Below are 21896 nucleotides of genomic sequence, written 5' to 3'. Positions count from 1 at the left end.
CTTTTAATCTATATATGCCTATTCGGCGGTTTTAATAAAGTTATAACCTGAGGCTGAAAAAAATAAATAAAAAAAATCTCCATATATGGGTATAAAAGGGACACAGACAAATAGATGGGTATAAGGTACTCTGACAACGGGTACAACAAGTAGTGCATAACCGGGTGGGGCATGCACTCACAACTTGCATCATTCCCAACTTGCGTGGTCCCCGAGTAGGCCAGTGGGCACAAGTCTAGTATATTTGGCCTTCTGCTGCATCATGTAGGCCTACCTATAGACGAATCCACAGACGCGCTGCCTGTAGCTGCCTGTAGGCGGCCATTGCTGCGGTGTCACGTCCGCGGAGCGTTGACACCGCAGCAATGGCTGCGCGCAGGGCAGCGCTCCGTGGATTCGTGTATAACCTGTTTTTAAGCAGTGTCCAGACGCTTCTACAAGTGGCTTTGTGTGAATGTCTGTCTGTAGCACAAACACCTGCAATTGATTAGCAACTGATTACAACACAAACAGGACCGCAGTGCCACTTAAAAAAGACATGCATGTACTTGTACACACTGACCAGCACTGCGTGCAAAGCGCGAACGCACGCACACGCAGGCATGTCATACACTATAGCAGCAGCCTGCCTTTTCGATCTTTTTAATTAGCAATATTTGCAACACCTGGGTGTGCTTTGCTTCAAGTGCCACTAGGAAAAAGCCTATTGATATTAATGAACAGGGATTTAACATTGTTCCTATAGTTCATATCTAGCTCAAATTAAATAAACTCCGCTTACTTCACACTCTGTTATTTTCACCGATAGCGACAATATGCCGACCTACTTACTCACTTACTTACTTAATTAAGTCTAATCAGAAGCTGGAATAAAACATATCCCCGCTGGTGATACAAATTTATGACCAGGGGGGGGTATCAAAAGCAGAGGCACGGACAGTAAGTTGTAGTTTTAAACTACTGTATACTACGGCTATATTGTAGCTTATAGCTATAGCTTTACTTTACTGCTGCTGTATGTGGGCTTAAAGCTCCACAGCACCTGGATAATACTGGTTCATACGAGTTCACAGGACAAGTTAGGCTAATTGTCACAGAATGAGGAATGAATGGTGGACATTTTGATCATAAACAAAGTAAACCATTGTGAATGAAAACACAATAGTTTCTGCTGTCAGCACCTCTGCTAATTATTTCCCATTACGGGCTTTTAAATCCTGCCTCAGATGAATACCTGCGGTTGACTTTGCGTTCGATCTGTTTGAGTTGGGAGTTGTCTTTTTTCCTTCTTTAAAGACCGGGAACGCGTCTGCGTCATTTTAGATTTCTTTGGGCTATTAAAAAATAGCAGATATACAAGCTCATAGCGCGGCACTCGCCAGAAGGAAAGATTTGAGTTACAAATGTTCGCTTTAAAACGATATTCAAAGATTTGCGCACATTTTCACGATTTTAAAAAAAGAAAGAAAAATAGCAGATATGCAAGCTCATACCGCGCTATGAGCTTGTAGATCTGCTATTTTTGAATAGCTCAAAGAAATCTAAAAATGACACAGATGCGTCCCCGGACTGAATGGGTTAAAATTAAATAAAAATCCCAATAGCCATCTAACTTACTGTTGGACATTGAGGGGATGCTTACAGTTTCCTGCTGTTTCCGAGCTGTTCGTTTACCTTTATTGTTTTGGCTCATCTGTTACTGCTGCAGGCCATTGCAATCAAATCTATGAATAAGTAAAAAAAATCTCCCTGGTCAAGGCCGTTACTGTAGATAGGGCAGAAACTTCAACTTCTTTGTTCAAAAATCGAATTGACCATACAGTACATATTAACTCACACAGTGCGCATACAGTACAATTAATTTATAATTATTATATTATATGTATTATTATACAATTAACAGCTCCCCATTTTTTATTTAATTTAAATTCACCAGTAATTCAAATGATTTCAAACATTTTAGATTTATAATGTATGTCAACTTGTATTGATGGTTTACTGTTTACTTACAGGTAGGGTAAGGGATTTATTTTGGTTAAAATAAGTGTTAAATAGCTCTATATTCTGATAGTACTCATTGCTATAGAGTGTTTGTTCAGTAAAAGGAGTCTCCATGTCTCTCCAGCTCTTTATTAAACAGAAAATGCATTTTCAGTGCTCTCTCCTGATTGGCTTAACGTTTGTCACCTACCTGAAAATGTACTATATTCTGAGTTAAGAGCTGGAGAGACCCCTGTGACCGAACAAACGCTCTGTAGCAATGATTACTATCAGAATATAGTACTTTAACCTTTTTAACAAAACAAAAAAAATACCCCAAAATATCACTTACCCTAACTTTAATCAGTCCTGTTACAGTTTGTTCACTTGTTTAATATTCTACTTCAAAATCGTACTGAACAACGTGTTGGGGCAAGTGTAAACACTTGACTGGGTTAAAGTCCCACGAGTATAAAATGCTCTTTTACAATACGATACTCCGGACAAATCTGATACGGTGAGAAAAAGCTAAACCATAATTACATTACATTAGATTTTGTATTTCTTCTATTCTAAATGCCTTTAATGTCTTTAAATGCCTTTAACGCCTTATGTATTTGAATGACCTTTGTGTATGAAATGATGTGCTCCAAAATAAACTTGCCTTGCCTTCATAGTATAACTGTTTGTTTAAAATAGCTTTAATAGGTGAAACTGACCTGACTTCACCTGACTTGACTCAACCTATGATGTCATGTGACTGGGTCACATCTGAATAAACCTTTAAAACCTGCCGACACTACGCTATGGCTCCACCGTATAAGGCCTCTTTGTGTCCATACGTACCACAAACTACGTGCCAAACTATCAAGTTCCAGGGAGTTATTAAACACTCATGACAGCCCCCTGTTGCCCCAGACTTAGCTTTCCATGATGTCTACTTACGTGGGGTTCATCTCACCACGAAAAGGTTTGAGAACGGGAACTGGTGAATCACACAGTAATCTGACCCATCTTCCCTAAACTCCCATCTTCCTCTACCAAGTAGAAACATTACTGATTGGTTTGAGTTATTTGGTCACTCATAGAGCTGATATACAACTGATACTGGTTTTCATTATCGGAAGCATCAACTCTGATGAAATCCATTTTACAGTAAGTATTTTGCTACGGTATGTTTTTATTTAAAGACAAAAATGGCCAATAAGGTAAAAAAAGTTTACTGGACTGTTAAAACTGATCTGGATTCAATTTCCATTTTCTTTCCCCCCCAAAATCAACATTTCCAAATCTATCTACTGTGCATCAACTTCATGTAAGATTCTACAATTATATTTCCAATTAGATTTAAGAGCATTTTGCACAGGAAATGAATTATAGATACATTTTGATATTATGTTGCAGCACTATGAAATGTGTTATACTATTGCAAGAAAGGTACAAAGTCAAGGGGCGAATATTTGTTTTAACCTTACTACATCTCTGGGTGCACGATCCTCTTTGTACATCAACACAGCCACATTATACATAAGTCGAGCTACAGTACACTCCATGCTTTGAATCGTATTTGTTTATCTGGTATTACAGGCCTTAGTACTTCAAATTCATTAGACATGGATACAACACTGTCAATCAGACTGCTATAGGTCAACCATCCAAAGATATGAGATAAGATAAAGATATAATCCATGTAAACAATATTCCCATGAGGATGACTCTTGATTTATGTCTGAGAATAAGACCACTTAACCCCCCCCCGTTCAGTCTGGCAGCCAAGAGGGATTAACGGGATCAGGTGGCGAAAATGTATGCCATACTCTCTGTAGACCATGTCTGGGAGAGAGAACATTTTGTCTCCCACAATCCAGAAACTAGAGGTTCATCTGGGGTTTGTGTTAGATCTGTGACGTGAGCCATCAAGCAGTTGAAGGTTCCTCAAAGACCTATAGCAATTTGACTTCTTTGCAAATGTATAGAAATTCCGAACAAATTAATAACTTCCACTGCTGAAACTCTTCCAAGACAATTCTTAGCGTTTACGACAAAGCTTGCTGTATATGGCCGTATTTCACACTGTCATACTTACAAAGCACTTTTAGAATGCAACATGATGTTCTTGTGTTTAATAACACCATTATATTATTCATCATGACAAAGTCATTAATGTAGGGGGTTTCCACTTACACCTGGCAACTCCCCTCCCTGGACTTCCTGACATCGGCCGATGTGCTACACTCCTCCCACGATGTGAGGGGAGTTCAAGGGTTACAGCCACAATGGAAAACACACAGACAATTTTCACAAAGCCCGAGCCCAGTACAGAGCCCATGCCCTCAGCCACAGTGACACAGTCAGCATGGACGCTGCCCAGCCTGACCTCACAGCTTTAGGTTTCTTCAGGTCTAATCATTCAGGGAGAATAGCATCTTTTGTGTGATACTCAGCATGAATGAAAGAAGCCACTGTGAGATCATTGATGGGATGGGATGACCAATAGAAAGCAACTGCAGCAAAGTTGACAGGAGGGTAAGCATAGAAACGGAAAGCATAGAATGGACATTTCATAGCAATGTTGTGCTTTCGTGCCAAAGATGGAAGAGGAAGAGACTAGTCCATTGGGGCCTCCATTATGCATTTGTTTGTTATAAAGATGCATTGGTTATGGTATCCATAGAAATAAGCTGGTCCCCCAGCACTGTGCTGTGAACACGGAAGAAAAGCACTTATGACCTATCTATTCTATTCTATTTTATCTATAAGGGTAGCAGTTTATTTGAATAGTTGTGCTTCAGGCATTAAAATATTGTGTACACACCTGAGCTAAGTGGTAACCTGCAAGCCTTTAGTTGATTAGCTCTATTGTTAACTTTGAGTCCTCCAGAAAGAGCCGATTGATTATCGTTTGTTTAATTTCTCTGTGATAACTCTCTTTGCTAGACTGCTAAACCCATGCATTGGTCATGCATTTTCCCCGTAAATTCTAATTTCCAAACTTCTCTCAGATTCGTTGAAACACCTTAGCACCCCCGGGCCTTACTCATTCAAATCTCCAACCCACCCCCTATACCCATGCTTTCCACTACTGCGTTATGGCGGTTTGCTAGTTAGCTAATGTTTGTCTTTTTGACAACTTTTCTAGCTAAGAATTTGCTGAGCATGCAATACCCGGTGATTTACACCTATCAACAGCTGGGTGTTGCTCAGTATAACTAACTATAGTACTATAAGCCTGGTATTACAGTAATACAACGTTGGCGATAACCGTCTAAAGCCTATCGCTGTTGTTTGCGCCTAAAAAAACAAAGGACCAGGACCCTGGTCAACCAAGTATATAGGGTTTAGCTGGTTAAATCAAGTGTCTAGTCAATGTAACTTCAATAGCCCGTGCTGAGCTAATGCAATAGGCAAATTTATACTTTGTCAAAATGACCATATTGACAAGTCATGTCAACACTTGTGCCATTTTTGTTGGTCGACACTATTGCCAGACAAGTTGTCTTACGAATACAAAACAGCTAATATACCTTTCTCTGAGCTGGTGTCAGGTGGGCGCTGGGTACTCACCCCGGAGGACAGGCACATCCGGCCACGCAGGGTTCGTGTGTTGAGCAGGTGAGGTTAAGCAGGAAGGACTCACAGGTCTGCTCACAGGCCAAGCCCGGGCCCACCACGAGACCATCTTCACCGTCAGAGCAGTTGAGATACACCTGGCCTGGAGGGCACAGCTTGACTGGGGATAGTGGGGATGTGAGCAATGGAAAGAGTGGAAGCATAAGAATTGTGGATCTAAAACCAAATATACTGTACTTCACATTTTTTTTCTATAAACGACGCTCACTCTTAGAAAATGATTGCTATAAAACAACATTATGGAATACTGCTACACTGCTTTAGCAATTGTAAAAGTGAAATTGTGTATGAAGGGGACTGTAGGTCCGAGGAAGCCAGTGGAAAGCAAAGTGGGGATGTGTTATGGGGAACAAGACAGATGCTGGCAAAGTTCTGAACATGGAATTATTAAGGGGATTTGTGGGGCCATTTGCCCTACAAAGGCAAAAAGCAGAAGTTGTAATGACTAGGTTTTAGATTTCATATCAATTGCAAAATACAGCACATACAGTACATTATGTTTATAAAATGACGTGCAGTATTATCCACTTATATATAAACAGTAGTTATGGCAGGACAAGAAGATGTTTTTCTCAGTTACTGTTCTTTGGCTTAGCATGAAGCGGATGGAGAGACATGGGCACAAGTGTGAGTGTGATAGGGGGGGCAGGGTCTAAAATGACACCGAGAAAATCCACTGTGAAGAAAGGACAAACCCAATAACCATCAATGCTGACAGAGAAGCACCAAGTCTGAGTTAGCAGTTTGAAGCTCTTGCTAATCATCAGTTGCGAAGCGTTGCAAAAGTAGAAGCAAGAATCAACAAGATTCTTGATTCAATCAAGAATCAAGATTTTTGCTAGTTGATTGAAACTATTGTTATGAGTCTTTCTGTTTGTTTATGTATGTGTATAATATATGTCAATCTGACAACTCAATATACAGTACTGTCTTCATCAAATCACAAGGCCATGAAACTTTATATTGAATCTCAATATCTGCTGTTAGTTTGTGTTGACTTTCATGAGGTGGTTGGGAAGGAACCAGGCGTAGTGAGTGAGTGATACATCAGGGAAGCCATAGTGGCAGATTATTTCACCTATTAAGGGCAGAATTTTGAGGATAACGATGATCCACAAAGCAACTTACCAGTGGCAGCACTTTGTGGAACTAGTTTGCCATTGTGACAAAGCCTGGAGAGAAGGAGAGAGCTGTTACACTGCAGTGATCAAACGCAAACATCTTAAGGGGATTAAAGGTAGGAATTTATTTAAATATATCCATCACGGGTTAATAGAACGATGTGATTTAGGTTAAAAGAGGGATGTACTGGAGGGTAAATATGACAATCTATCTGAGGTTAGTATCACGTGAAGGAGACGTTTTCATTTAGTATCATGTATTTATCGTGTACATGGATGGCATTCTGGAGGTGTTTCTTTGCAGATGTGGCAGAGAGGAGGCGGGGCTTACTGTAAACCAGCTGATGTCATGATCACATCGCCCGCTTCGTAGTCTGCCCCCAGGAAGCTACAAGGACACTCGCCCCTGTTGACACACACACACACACACACACACACACACACACACACACACACACACACACACACACACACACACACACACACACACACACACACACACACACACACACACACACACACACACACACACACACACACACACACACACACACACAGAAGTTTGTACACACACAGACAATAGCAATGAGCACAGCTTTTATCCGCTTCTCCCCAGCTTAAGACTCCAGTACCAACAGTAGATCCAAATACATAGACACCCAAAGCTTTTGTTTTATCTTAATGTACTTGTATCACCCTTTTAAAACAAACTCCTTCTTGTTATGATACTCTTCTTGGGTGGAACAGAGTGGTGCTAAACCTTGTTTAACGCTGGGCTAAAAAGCCTTTGTAACATATAGGCCAGCGCCACACATCGGCCTCTGTACTACAAATTCTTTCTCACTGGTTATCAGATATCTGTGTCGTCCCCCGCTCGAATGGGAATGAAAGGGGGGTTTCAGAGAGAATTCCTCGATGTAACTCTAGCACATGGTAAGTAAGGCAGCATGCCACGCTAGGATGTAAAAACCTGGGGACATTTTAGGGGGAATTAAGTCTTCTAGGGCAGGGACAGGTTGAAAGAGAGAGTGCACAATTACCGAGGTCTGCTGGCTCTATAATGTCTACGGGAAAAGATACAAGGATTTCCACTTAAAGGCTGATCTAAACTTTCGAGCAAATACAAATATCACTTTGTGAGGACTTGTTTGGTTGAAGCACTCTAGCCAGCAAGCTCCTAGCTGGCCAGTTGGCCATTAACTGCAGTACCAATCAGTACCACTTGGATCAACTGGAGCATGTATGTGTGGTGTGTGCACGTGCGTGTGTGTGTGTGTGTGTGTGTGTGTGCGTGCATGAGTACATGAGCATGTGAGCACGTGTCTGTGTTGTTTTTGTAAACAATAAGCAAGCCTAATGCTGATTCTGAACGTTTATTTTCACATTGTCTAGTACGGCAGTAGAGCTTCACTTTTATATGGTATATACAGCCAATGTGTGCATCATTAGCCATGTCTCTTGTTGAAGCATCATTAAGGTACACTGTTGCCTGTACGGCTGGCGTAGTGGTCCAGGCACCTATAGGCTCAAAGTAGCCTGACAGCGCGTCGCGGGTTTGAGCCCGATGGCCGTTGCTGCATGTCACTCCCCATCTCTCTCCCCATTTCTTGTCAGCCTTCTGTCCTATCAATAAAGGCATAAAAAGCCCCCTAAAAAGAAATCTTTAAAAAGGTACAGTATGCCTGAGTTATACTTAATTTCGCGCGGGTGTCATGCACCGAAAATAGCTGAGCTACGATAGCGGATTTGAAGTAATGTGGCAGCTACTGAAAAAATGCTGTCGGTGTATATAATTTACCAAGTTCATATGCACGTCTACATACGCTGATTTTCTCTCTTTTTTGCTCTTTTTTTGCTTTCTCTCTCTTTATTTTTTTGATCTTTCGATGATTTTGTTGTTTGTTTTTATTATTATAATTACCTATGCTGCTGCATTGTCTGAAGGAAGCCGAACAAAAATACCTTTTACTCTTACAGTATGTACCTGAACACAAGATGTAGCAATATAAAGCACAACCTTCAACCTTGTAGAATGCCGGTGCGCAACACCCATGGGCACACAGGGTATAAATCACCTCCCTGAAGCCCCCCACCTGCTCACTCACCCCAAGTGACTCAATAGGAGAGCAATGATAAAAGCCACAAATGAATAGAAGTCTATTATTGATAATTACGTATAGATGCAAATGATATGTTTTGTGTTCAAAAGCACTGAGCATGGCCAGTGGTGTAAAGTAACTAAGAACATTTACTCAAGTACTGTACTTTTCTTAGGTACTTTTACTTTACCGGAGTATTTCCAGGTGTCTATACTTTTACTTCTACTCCACTACATCTCAGTGGCAAATACTGTACTTTTACTCCACTACAATTATTTGAAAACTTTAGTTACTAGTTACTTTGCAGATATAAATATATTACATTACAAAACATACATTAACCACTTCAGCCCTATTTTATACCTAGGCTATTTGAAAATAGCCGATCTACAAGCTCGTAGATCTGCTATTTTCAAACATTTTAGTACTATTGGTACTTTAAGTACATTTTGATACCAATACTTTTGTACTTTTACTCAAGTAAATTTTGAATTCCGGACTTTTACGTGTAACAGAGTACTTCCACATTGCAGTATTGATACTTTTACTTAAAGTAAAACATTTGAGTACTTTTTCCACCACTGACCTTGGCACACAGGTCTGTGAGCGGCCGTTGTAAAAGGTGCCGTGAGGACAAACACATCCCTCCTCACACTCGTCCCCACAGTGCAGCGGGATGGACAGAGCAGAGCAACGGCGCTGGCACGATGACACGCACGTGCCATACTCCATGGTCTGTGGACACTCGATGGCTACAGGGGGTTAAAGCACCATCAGCACAGGACAATCTGAACATAATAGTCTGTCTTTATGCATAAAATACATACAAAAACAATGACGGTCAGTTCGTTCCATGTGTGGCAAACAAAAACATATATGCTGCCAACAGTGGTGTAAAGTAACTAAGTACATTTACTCAAGTACTGTACTGAACTACAATTTTGAGGTACTTTTACTTTACCGGAGTATTTCCAATTGTCTATACTTTTACTTCTACTCCACTACATCTCAGAAGCAAATATTGTACTTTTACTCCACTACAATTATTTGAAAACTTTTATTATTTGTTACTTTTCAGATATGAATTATTATATTATGAAACATACATTAACCACTTTAGTCCTATTTTATACATGGGCTATTTGAAAATAGCCGATCTATAAGCGTGTCGCATCGCGACGCGTTGTGAGCTTGTAGATCTGCTATTTTCAAATATTTGAGTACTTTTACTTTTGGTAATTTAAGTACATTTTGATGCCAATACTTTTGTACTTTTACTCAAGTAAATTTTGAATTCCGGACTTTTACTTGTAACAGAGTACTTCTACATTGCAGTATTGATACTTTTACTTAAGTAAAACATTTGACTACTTTTTCCACAACCACATGAACCAGCACTCATCAGTCAACAGCCGCCTGCCTAAAGTTTGGCTGAATCTTGGAAGGTGCTGTAAGTGATATGTTTTGGTTAAAACAGCTCTATATTCTCATTGCTATAGACTCTATAGCAGAGAGACGGGGAGACTCCTTTGTTCAGTCTCGTCTCTCCAACTCTTTAGTAAACAGAAAATACATTTTCAGTTGGAACACAAACACCAATTTCATCCAATCAGGGGAGACAATTTCATCCAATCAGGGGAGACAATTTCATCCAATCGGCTTAAATTTGATAGTGTTCCATTTCCAATTTTGACTGATTTTTTTGTTTCATCATCCTGTATCCTGTATGAGCTCTCCTGATTGGATTAAATTGGTATCCGAACTTGAAAATGTATTTTCTGTTTATTGAAGAGCTGGAGAGACAGGAAGACCTCTGTTACTGAACACAAACTCTATAGCAATGATTACTTTCGGAATATAAACAATTTAATACTTAATTTAACACTTTCAACACATAACAAAAAAATATAATCACTTACAGCACCTGTATTTATACTTATAACCATGTCAGGACTGTACAACAAAAGTAACATATATTTAAATGAAAAAAGTGTGGACCGTAGTCACGTCGACCTTTTTTTCAGTTCAATATAATATGTTTTTGTCATATGACACGTAAACAGAGTATAGTGTTCGCTAACATTCAAATTGCCAGGTAACTATACATGATATGGTACTGTAACATCTTGCTGGTTGGTACAGTAGGACAGTCCAGTGGTTCTCAAACTTTTTCATGTCAATGATGCAAATACATGACCCCCATCAGAAAATATTTTGTGCCAGGGACCCCCATATACACTTTGAGTTATAAAAACAATATTCCAAAAAGTTGAAAATGGCAGATCTACAAGCTCAAAATGCGTTGCGTCGCGTTGTAAGCTTGTAGATTGCCTATTTTTAAATAGCCAATATACAGTATAGGTTTAAGTGGTTAAACAGATTTTTGACCCTTAGGGGTCCCCGGACCCACTTTGGACACCCCAAATTTCCAAGGGAATGCAAGATCACATTACGGTAAGCATTCACACAATGCAAATCAATAGTGATCAAGGACATAGGACCTAACTAAATTGATAATGATCGATAAATGATTTACATGTGAGAGATATGAGTTAATAAATATCTGAGGGGACATGTGCCCGCTCTCAGTTTGACACTATAGGCCACTCACCACAGTCAGCAACGTGGGATCGGAACTCGACGACCACAGAGTACTTTCGGCATTGGCGAGCGTAGTGTGCCAGCGCTGAGCAGAGGCAGGGCGTTCCGCACTTACAGGTGTCTGCACGGCACTGATGCTGGAAGGGGGCGGGGCTAATGTACTCGTGGCAGGCGGAAAACACTTCCTGGTTCAAGATGTCACACATCTCCGTGGCGTAGGATGCTGAGTGGGAAGGTAACCAATTTAGTTAGTTTTTTTGTAAGTGTGTGTGTGTGTATGTGTGTGTGTGTGTGCGTGTGCGTGCGTGCGTGTGTGTGCACGTGCAAACGTGCGTGCCTGGGTGCCATTGTACATACCAGCTTGTTGGTGAGTATCACAGGGGTCAGGTTGAACCGGGCTATGGCTCTGCACGCAGGCGGATGAAACTCTCCAGGCATTCCCAAAGAGCTGCGGGGTGCTCTCTATCATACCTGATGGAGAACTGAGAGAGAGAGAGAGAGAGAGAGAGAGAGACAGACAGACAGACAGACAGACAGACAGACAGACAGACAGACAGACAGACAGACAGACAGACAGACAGACAGACAGACAGACAGACAGACAGACAGACAGACAGACAGACAGACAGACAGACAGACAGACAGACAGACAGACAGACAGACAGACAGACAGACAGACAGACAGACAGAGCTCCATTACAACACTATTCAAAACCATTCAACCATATTGGCCAATTAGGCTACACTCAGAAATACAAGGAATCTGACTTGGTATACCGGTTGATTCCTCTCCATATTCAAAGAAACAATAAATTAAAATGTGATAACAGCTAGTTAATGGACATTCTCAGTGGCCTGGTACAGTAGACAGGTGTGGTTGCGGTTACCAAATCAAAACAAAATATGATCACACAATATTGTAGTGGAATCACACGATCTGTCCAGACTATTGCATTCAATGTCAAACAATATAATTTGTACTTGCAGTTCCATAGGAAATGGTGGTTTAAGCTTTACATTGATTCTTCAAAATGGTCCAGGAGCCCAGTAAAGCTTGTATTATCCCTGCATGTGCCATATATCTGGGTTATCTTTACCTTGGCTGACCAACTTCCAATTGATTGATTGAGCGGAGAGTGGGGGGAGGCACACAGGCCTGTGATGCACCTGTGCTCAAAGTGAGGGGGTCAAGCAGGTAGGGTCCAATTGCTTTCTATCTGTGATGTAATCTGATATCCTGTCACCAGACCACGGGGAGAATGAGATTTTTTTCGTGGCTAGGATGGCGCAGGTGTGCTCATGACATGACGGAGTGGAGTTTGTGTTCCCATGGATTGTAAACCTTCTCCAACCATTAAGGACCAAACAAATCTTTCCTACTTTCCGACTATGGTGGTCCAATACAAACACTGAGTAAATGCATTGAACAAATCAACAATTGGATGTGCCAACATTTTCTTCAATTAAACAAAGGCAAAGCTGAAGTAATAGTTTTTGGAGCCACGAAAGTCAGCGCCCAACTCCAATCGGTAATGTTAAAAACCTCTAGCCAAGTCAAAAACCTTGGCGTAGTCATGGACTCAGATCTAGATTTAAACAGCCACCTTAACACAATCACAAAGTCAGCCTACTATCACCTCAAAAATATAACACGGTTAAAGGACTTATGTCTCAGCTGGATCTACAAAAACTTGTCCATGCATTCATCTTCAGTAGAAATGAATTGACAACTGTAACAGTGTCTTTACAGGTCTCCCTAAAAAAAATCCATCAGGTGACTGCAGTTGATACAGAATGCTGTAGCTCAACTCCTTACTAATACCAAGCAAGTGGAGCATATCACTCCAGTTCTTAAATCCTTACACTGTCTTGCCTTGCCTTGCCTTGCCTTGCCTTACTTCTTGGTTGATTTGCTTTTATCATTATCATCTCCAGATTTGTCTTTCTTGTTTGGCTAATTCTACAATTCTTTCTTACTTTTTAAAAATCAATTAAAAGGAATTTCCTCATAAATTTCCAATCTTATTATTTCTCTAATAGTAAGCCTATTATTTTTGCTAGGAGCTAGGGACCCTATGCTAGGAGCCTATGCCTGGCTCCTAGCTACATCCCAGATTTGTTTAAATCCTTAATACCTCAGCATGCAGGGTCCTCCGAATCCTGCAATTAAATGTTCTCCCAAGGACCATTAATTAGTCGTATACAGTACTAAATTCAAATTTCGTTTTATTTTCCTTCTTCATTTTTATTTCGTTTTTGATAATTCTTTCCCCCATTTTTTTAAACAACCAAATTAATGTCAAAATAATGTCGTAAAATATGGACCATAAATGTGCTGGGAACATGAAGCTTACTACTATTTCTCACTATGAGTAAATTTGTTCCACTTACATTTGTGAATTTGTGTTTTAAAAATGTGTATGTATTGAAATGGATTCATCTGATCAGAATAATTGCATTGCATTGAACTGAATAACAGTGATTAGAGGTTTCATGATGCTTTGAATTGTTTACTAAAGAATCATAATCGGATTGAACTGTCATATATATTTTGTAAAGCTTTCAATTCATCTGCACTGTTCATTTGAGGATGTTCACCTGCCACTCAGGTGTCTTGTAGCCAATAATATCTCAATGATCATCATTCACTCTGAAATGTTGAATTGAACGTACATTTTTTAAATTGGAGAACACAGTGAACACCTTAATATTGAAGTACTAAATGAAATTGCCACGTAGCCAGTGTTGCCAGATTCTGTGAGAGAAACAAGCAACCAGGTCTAGGAAAACCAGCCCAAAAGAAGCGACTATGGGCCACATGAGCTCTTTAACATATACATCAGCTATTTGAAAATAGCAGATCTACAAGCTTACAACGCGTAAGCTTGTAGATCGGCTATTCTCAAATAAAATCTTGCAGGGAAATTATTATAAGCAGATCTGGCAACCCTGCATGTAGCTGTTATACAATAACCAACAAAAAGGGGGTGTTTTAATCAATCACTTTCTACTGCGTGATTGCAATTTCCACCTCCCCATCCCCCGATTCAAAAAGCATGATGCGGGGCTCTACGTCTGGCACTTTAGCGGACAACTTTGATGTATATCCACTTACGGCTGTGAGCAAACATCCGCCCTTTATGGCAGCCATTACTGGGGCGCTACAGTGGCTCTCCTATTCGAGCTAACAGTAAATTCCTTGTGGAGGTGGCACGTCCAGGCGCGGCCATCTCAGTTGGGCGCTCAGCTGTCCCCTCTAAAAGAGGTGATTAGGGAGGGCAGCTGTTTGATGCTGAGCCGCCCGGGCCAGTGTGCATTACAGAGGAGAGAGAGGCAGAGAGCACTTCTCTACAGCCTCCTTCTCTGGCTCTGAAACAAGAGTATCCTCTCTCTCTCTCTTTCTGTCCCCCCGCCCTTGTCTCTCTCTTGTTCGCTCTCTCTCTCTCGTTTCATCAAACTCTGTCATTTACTCTTTCCCTTTATCGTTAACGTCATTCCCTGTTTGTCCTCCTCTCACTCCGTCACCGTCGCTCAGCTCAGAGACGTTGGTAAAGCCAGTGGAGATAAAGCAGTGGCTCTCAAACTTGTTCCCAAATTGATATGTACAGTATGTGGCCGCGGACCCCCACCTGAAAATATGCTGTGCCAGGGACTCCCAGAAGCAAAGATTTGTGCTAAAATGTTCGCTTTAAAATAAATATATTCAAAGATTTGCACGAATCTTCAAGATTTTTCAAAAATAGCAGATCTACAAGCTCATAGCGCGGCACTCGGTGCCGTGCTATGAGCTTGTAGATCTGCTATTTTTGATAAAAGGTTAAAATTATTGTGATGCTATATTCACACATTTTGCTGGGGACCCCCTGGAACCCCCTCAAGGACCCCTGGGGGTCCCCGGACCCCACTTTGAGAACCAACGAGATAAAGGGGAGTAGAGGTCAGGGGTCATCCCGACCACACGGGGGTATGCACTTACAGGAAGTCGTCCTGGATGTTGCCGTTGAAGGTGCCACAGAGGCCCACCGTGTCGTCCTTCCACTGACCGTCCACCTGCAGGTACAGACGGAACTGGCTCCAGCTGTACTGCAGCTCCAGGCCCAGGGACGTCTTCACGTGGAGGAACATGGACGACAGCTCCTGGATGTGGAACACCTCTGGAGGAGAGGAGAGGAGAGGAGAGGAGAGATTTGCCTTTTCGCTACGATATTGGTAAAATCTGACAAGACGCAAAAAAATACATAATCAATCCCTGTCTGACACAATGACAACACAATACAGCTTCCAGTGCAAATATCAGCTCATGTTGTTTAAAAGGAAGCAAAAAGTGTGATTCCTGGTGAGGAATTTTGGTTTAAACATGAGCATGGGGTAAACTCTGCTTAAACACAAGTTCAGGGGTTCTATTCATAATTCTCATGACAGGTTTTGCCATTTGCAGTTGTCATTTAATGATAATCACCTGTGACCTGCTAATTGATTACAATGACCTATTTTTACTAATGCTACTGGCTATAACAGAGTTTGACCGGCTTTTTTTTCTTTTTACTATTTGGCTACAATCTTAATAGACATTCAAAACAAGTGTCAAATAACAAGGTTTGTAGAATCATTCTCTTAATCATGCCAGATCCTTTGGGGCGACAAGATTCACAGGGTTTCCAAACAAACCTACAAAAGCATGAGAACAGCACAGTGATGAAACCACTGACAAGCAAAGGGGCTATGCTCCGAGGGACCTCGTTGTGTGCAACACAATGCAACCGATAACACAGTGATAATACAGTGTTTCTGAACAAAGTCCAGCATATTATGCGAACATTCCAAGGGTTAGGTTCACAGGCTATGCTGGATGTTGTTCCGAAAACATTGTGTTACCACAAGTCACATTGTGTTGACCTAACAATGTCCCTTGGAGCATATTAGCCCCTTGTCCTTGTCCGAGGGCGAGCCCTTTGTAGCACCAAAACAACACGTGGACAATGAAGAGAGCGTGACAGTGGATATAGAGCGTTTACCGTCAGAGTAGGGCAGTGAGATGCGGTATTGTCCAGACATGAAGACCTCTCCCAGGTGGCTCAGTGTGATCTCCGTCCTTGGGTCCTCATCGATGACCAGGGTAACCGATTGGATGCAGGCACCGTCTAGGTTCTGAAAATCGAGAAGAGATGGTTTTTCCTAAGGGGCGACGAATGCGAAACAACCTGATGATGAGTAAGGTTGAAATGATGATGCTGGGGGAGGGGGACCTTCTTCTTCAAAGTGTGTTACCCCGAATTCTTCACTGGATTGGACTGAAATACCTCTACCTTAAAGTCTCTGTGGGATGGTCGGTTGGTCGGTCAGTTGGGTGAAATGGGCGAAGTATGGGGGCATGATGATGATGGGGTGTCTCACTGCAGAGCCTGGGTCTCTTAACCCATTAATACCAGGAACGCATCTGTGTGTCATTTTAGATATATTTGGCTATTTGGCTACAAAAATAGCAGATCTACAAGCTCATAGCGTGGCACCGAGTGCCGCGCTATGAGCTTGTAGATCTGCTATTTTTGAAAAATCGTGAAAGTTTGTGCAAATCTTTGAAGATATATTTTTTAAGGCGAACATTTGTAACTCAAATCTTTGCTTTTTGACAGTTTTTTGAAAAAACGTATGTTGCTAGAGTATATATCAGTGGTGCTCAAACTTTTTCATGTCAAGGACCCCCAATATGATATGTATTTGGGAGTGGACCCCCATCTGAAAATATTTTGTTCCAGGGACCCCCCCAGAAGCAAAGATTTAAGTTATATAAAAATACAAAAAATATATATATTCAAAGATTTGCACACATTTTCACAAAAAAAATAAACAAAAAATAGCAGATCTACAAGCTCATAGTATGGCATATTTTTTTTCCAAAGAAATCAAAAAAAATACACAGATGCGTTCCCGGTCTTAAAGGGTTAAGTTAGAGCGAGTTAGTGTGTCGGGGGAAGTGAGAGGAGTGACAGTAAGCGATCTGGCCCAATGAATCGTCTCTTTCATGAGCGCCACGGCACCGCGGGCCAAGACTCTCCAGTCCATCTACCCCCTCCTGCACCCACACACTCCGCCATGCTACCCCCTACCCTTCCCATCACTCCTAAAGTGATTCCTCAACACAGACACCATCCACCCCCCCCCCCCGACACCCCCCCCCCCCCCCCCCCCGCCATCCTCTCCTCACCTCTACAACTACAAAGCCAGGAGCAAGATAAGGTAGTCTTGTCGGTTTTGGCTGTTCGGATATGGCGCAGGCAGGGCCCATCTGCTCTGATGATGCGTGTGACATCGTATACAGGGCAGGGGCCCGCTGCTCATGCATTGAGTTGGCTTGTCAGCGGCTCAAAGGCCGCTGGGAAAACCAACGCTCTGTTTTTTTCATGGCTTTTCATGTTCTATCTGTCTGTCAAGAGTTTGACGGGGCCATTTCCAGGAGGATTCCATCATCACTCATCTCAGGAATCAAGAGGGTTCATTTGTCATAATAACCCATACAGGTATACAAGCAGCAAAATGCTTGTGTGAGAAGTGACAAGTAAACCCTCTTGATTCTTGATTCACTTCCCACAGTCGCTGAGATGGAACACAGATTTCTGACACATGTTATCATCAAAAACTAAAATCCCTATTTTGGGCATGTCATTATTGGCGAAGAATTTCTAAACGTTTAAAGTTTTCAGATCTGCTATTTTTGGCATGCGTCATACAACTGAAGTATACAGTAAATTGATTTGTCAGTTAGGGTTATAATAAATAACTGAAGATCATCTGATAGTGTAGTAAAGTATACCATATTGTATGTATACGGCCATGTATGTATACTATACTGCAGTCACTATATTTAATTGTAAATACTTTTACATTTACAGATATGTTGGGCAAGTCAGTGCAGTACAGCTGAATTAGTATTTCATCTTTGCCACAGTTGAATTTCTGAACACTTTAATATCTATAATTTCCTGCCAAGTTCTTATGTACCACTTGTGTTACAGCAGGTGTATTACTGCTCTCTTGTTGGGTACAAAGTTTCACTTCATTCATCGAAATACATTACACATCAAAATCGTGAGTAACGAAATAGCAAAAATATTATCCATTCTCTTACTTAAATTTAAAGAATTCACTGTAGAATAACAGTAGCTTCTTCTTTGAAGTGACTCTCTTTTACCAATAATGAATTAAAATGTTTTGTTGATGTGGGATAACTTTTACACAGTCAATCCAGGAACGCATCTCTGTCATTTTAGATTTCTTTGGCTATTCAAAAATAGCAGATATACAAGCTCACAGCGCGGCACTATGAGCTTGTGGATCTGCTATTTTTGAAAAATCGTGAAAATGTGTGCAAATCTTTGAATATATTTATTTTTAAAGTGAACATTTGTAACTCAAATCTTTGCTTCTGGGGGTCCCTGGAAGAACATATTTTAAGATGGGGGTCGGCGGCCAAATACATATCATTTTGGGGGTCCTTGACATTTCAGTTTTGAGAACCACTGATATAGCATCAATGGTTTTTCAGAAAACAGTTCATTTGTAGATGCGTTCCCGGATTGAAAGGGTTAACTGTAAGAATAGACCTGTAATGTATCATTCTGTACTGAATAACATTGTGACTCACGTGGCCACATGGGGCATTCTGGATGGTGACCGTGAACCTCCCTGAGGTGCGACTCTTGGCCAGGACATATTGACACGTTGCTGGGAAGGAGTAACTCCGGCCGTCAAACGAATCGAAATACATATCTCCTGTTACAGAGCACTCTCCTGTGAAAAGACAAAAACAATGCAAATGTGATCAAAGGGCAACAGTGTAAACCAGTGATTCTCAGCCTTTTTAATTTCAAGGTCCCTCAATTTCATATGTATTAGGCCACGGACCCCCATTTGATACCATTTTGTTACCCCTTTCTTGGACCCCAAGCTACACTGTAAAACCCGTAAACACTCAGTGTACAAAAATGTACACTGAGTTATAGACCTGTAAGGGTACATTGGTTCCTAACTATCAATCATTTAGCCAGGGACCCCTTAGAAGCCCCTCAAGGACCCCAACATTGAGAACCAGTGGTGTAAATGCTGTAGGAATGGAACACATTTTGTAACTTGTTGTTTAACATTAAAAATGTCTAGCTTCTACTTAAATTAACACAGTATAATTTTACAGCGTATTTGGCAAAATTGTATCTGTTTTTCATTTGGACAAAAATGAAGTTCGAAATATGAGACGGTGAGAGTGGGAAACGGAGGCACAAGGAGAGAGCAGCAGCTGGATTTGGTCCCAGAGCGACTGAGGGCGGCGTGGATCCGGAGGAGCAGGTCTTAACCGCTCAACCGTTGACACAGCCACTTACTGTATATCCTAATTTCTTTATGCTCAGTCAGTAAGCCAATAACGGACTACATCTCCGATTTGGCTTCAGAGTTTTCATTTACATGGTCCTTGTGACTTCTCTACTTCCCAACAGCATGTTGGAACGAAGCAGTGTATTTGGACTTACATATGGAACCAAATTTGGTTCCATTTGTACACTCTCATTTGCTTCCTAACTATCTATCGTTTATCTGGGGACACCCTGGAACCCCCCCAAGGATCCCTGGGGGGTCCGTGGCGGCGCTGGTAACACTAACAATCACCAGACGCTTGTTGAGTGAGGAGTTTCATCAAGAGAGACTAACGCTGCTGACATTCTATCACCAGTTCTCAACACATATACATTATGATTATGATGATAATTATGACATGAATGATAGACAATGACACTTAGTTAGTTGTCCAAATATATTGCCTAATTCCAAAATGTGTTGCAAAGTTCCAGTAAAAATTGATAAGGCTGTATGCAAGCATTTAGAAAACAAACTATTAAGCAATAGCATGTTTGGCTATAGAACGAACACAGAACTTCAGTGTTCATTTATCCATTTGTACAGTAACTCTGAGAATGAGTACAAATGTAACCAAATAGACCCGCAAGTCAATTTGGTTTCATTTGGTTCATTCTCAGAGTTAAATGAACACTGAGCATTTGACTGTGTACACGCAAAAGCTCCAAACAAGGTATTACTCTTAATGAATGGTACAATGTCACGCTGTTGATGGAAGAGAACGCACCTGGACAACTGTGTTCGGTGCAGTTCCAGAGTCCCCCCGCGCATGTGCTGCAGGAAGAGAAAGCAGAGACGTCCACAGGTGGATCAGGGAATATGAAATCCTGCACTAATCACACAGGATCACTGACAGGACCATGGAAGACCAGAATAATAACCCAGCTGGTCTGAGATTAAAAAGAGCATTATGGACCCTGCACAGAAAAATCCAGTGTTGATTTAACTCTGAAAGTGTAAAATAGGTCCATCATAGGTCCAATTTGACACTTTCAGGTGTTAACTCCGGGTTTTAGGCCTACTTGTGTGTGACAGTGTCTGAATTATTATACATGGGGAAGTTACCATTTGCATTTCCTTTCATTACTTAGGCCGCTGTTTATCAACCAGTGCCATGTACACTGGTACTGGTACATGGCATAATTACAGGTGGTCCATGGGTGTTGGGGCGAACCCATTTTTTCACCCAGTGCCAATTGTCTAAGTAATACTGGGTGCTACACTCCCTCTGCCAGCCTAGGGAGAGTCTAGAGCCGAGCTCATGCCTCCTTCAATGCATGAGCTAGCAAGCCGCTTCTTATCACCTGACAGGGGGGAGGTTCCCTGGTTAGACGCGTGGAAGGAACACGTTATTCCAACCAGTTCCTTTCCCCTCCATCAGGCGCCCCGGCTGACCAGGGGGAGGCAGTATAGAGACCAGGATTACTGCATGTTTGTTTTTGTGAGGGTACCTACCCTAGGAGACATGGGGAGAACATGCAAACTCCACACAGAGAGGCCCTTTCACCAACCCCACCTAGGGTATTAGTCTTACTGAACTGAAATATCTCTGGAACTCTGTCGTCGGCTCAGCCTTATATAGTGACTTATATGAAAAAAAGAAATGTTAGGCGCCCGCGGGCCTAGCGGTCCAGGCGCATACCACATATGCAGGTAATCCAGCTTGACAGCGTGTCGCGTGTTCGACTCCCGTTCCGACGACCTTTGCTGTGTGTCACCCCCCATCTCTCTCTCAGCCTACTTTCCTATCAATTAAGTCAGAAAAGGCCCCAAAAAATATATTTAAAAAATGTATTTGTTAAATGTGTTATATTGCATTACTCCATCAAATGTAAGAAACTAATAGACGTAGTGTGGGGAGAAAAAAGTTGCGCGATTGTTGTGCTATTTTCGGCACGTGACACCAGCCAGAAACTAAATATGAATCCGGCTTTAAGATCATTAATGTTCAATATTAATACAAAAACATTTATAAAATATAAATGTTTGGGGGTAGTATGTCCTAGGGTAGTTAATACCCTCACAAAAACATGTAGTAATCCTGGTCACTATACCGCCT

The 21896-nt window shown here is 41.4% G+C and overlaps 1 protein-coding gene across 1 annotated transcript in view; it reads right to left on the bottom strand.

The window, feature by feature from the left end:
- The window catches only part of otog (otogelin), a gene marked incomplete at both ends in the record, with an annotated part of 85677 nt that overhangs the window by 40871 nt on the left and 22910 nt on the right, over positions 1–21896 (bottom strand). The window contains 10 exons of the mRNA XM_080431973.1: positions 5545–5710; positions 6739–6782; positions 7063–7130; positions 9410–9582; positions 11442–11654; positions 11789–11913; positions 15408–15585; positions 16447–16579; positions 19074–19219; positions 20565–20611. Coding sequence (XP_080288099.1) covers positions 5545–5710; positions 6739–6782; positions 7063–7130; positions 9410–9582; positions 11442–11654; positions 11789–11913; positions 15408–15585; positions 16447–16579; positions 19074–19219; positions 20565–20611 — 1293 coding nt within the window. The remainder of the gene's footprint in view (positions 1–5544; positions 5711–6738; positions 6783–7062; positions 7131–9409; positions 9583–11441; positions 11655–11788; positions 11914–15407; positions 15586–16446; positions 16580–19073; positions 19220–20564; positions 20612–21896) is intronic.

The sequence above is a fragment of the Gymnoscopelus braueri genome (genome assembly GCF_963280865.1).
Source record: "Gymnoscopelus braueri genome assembly, chromosome: 1".
In the NCBI taxonomy this organism is placed as follows: Eukaryota; Metazoa; Chordata; class Actinopteri; order Myctophiformes; family Myctophidae; genus Gymnoscopelus; species Gymnoscopelus braueri.
This window is presented reverse-complemented; position numbering and strand designations above follow the sequence as displayed.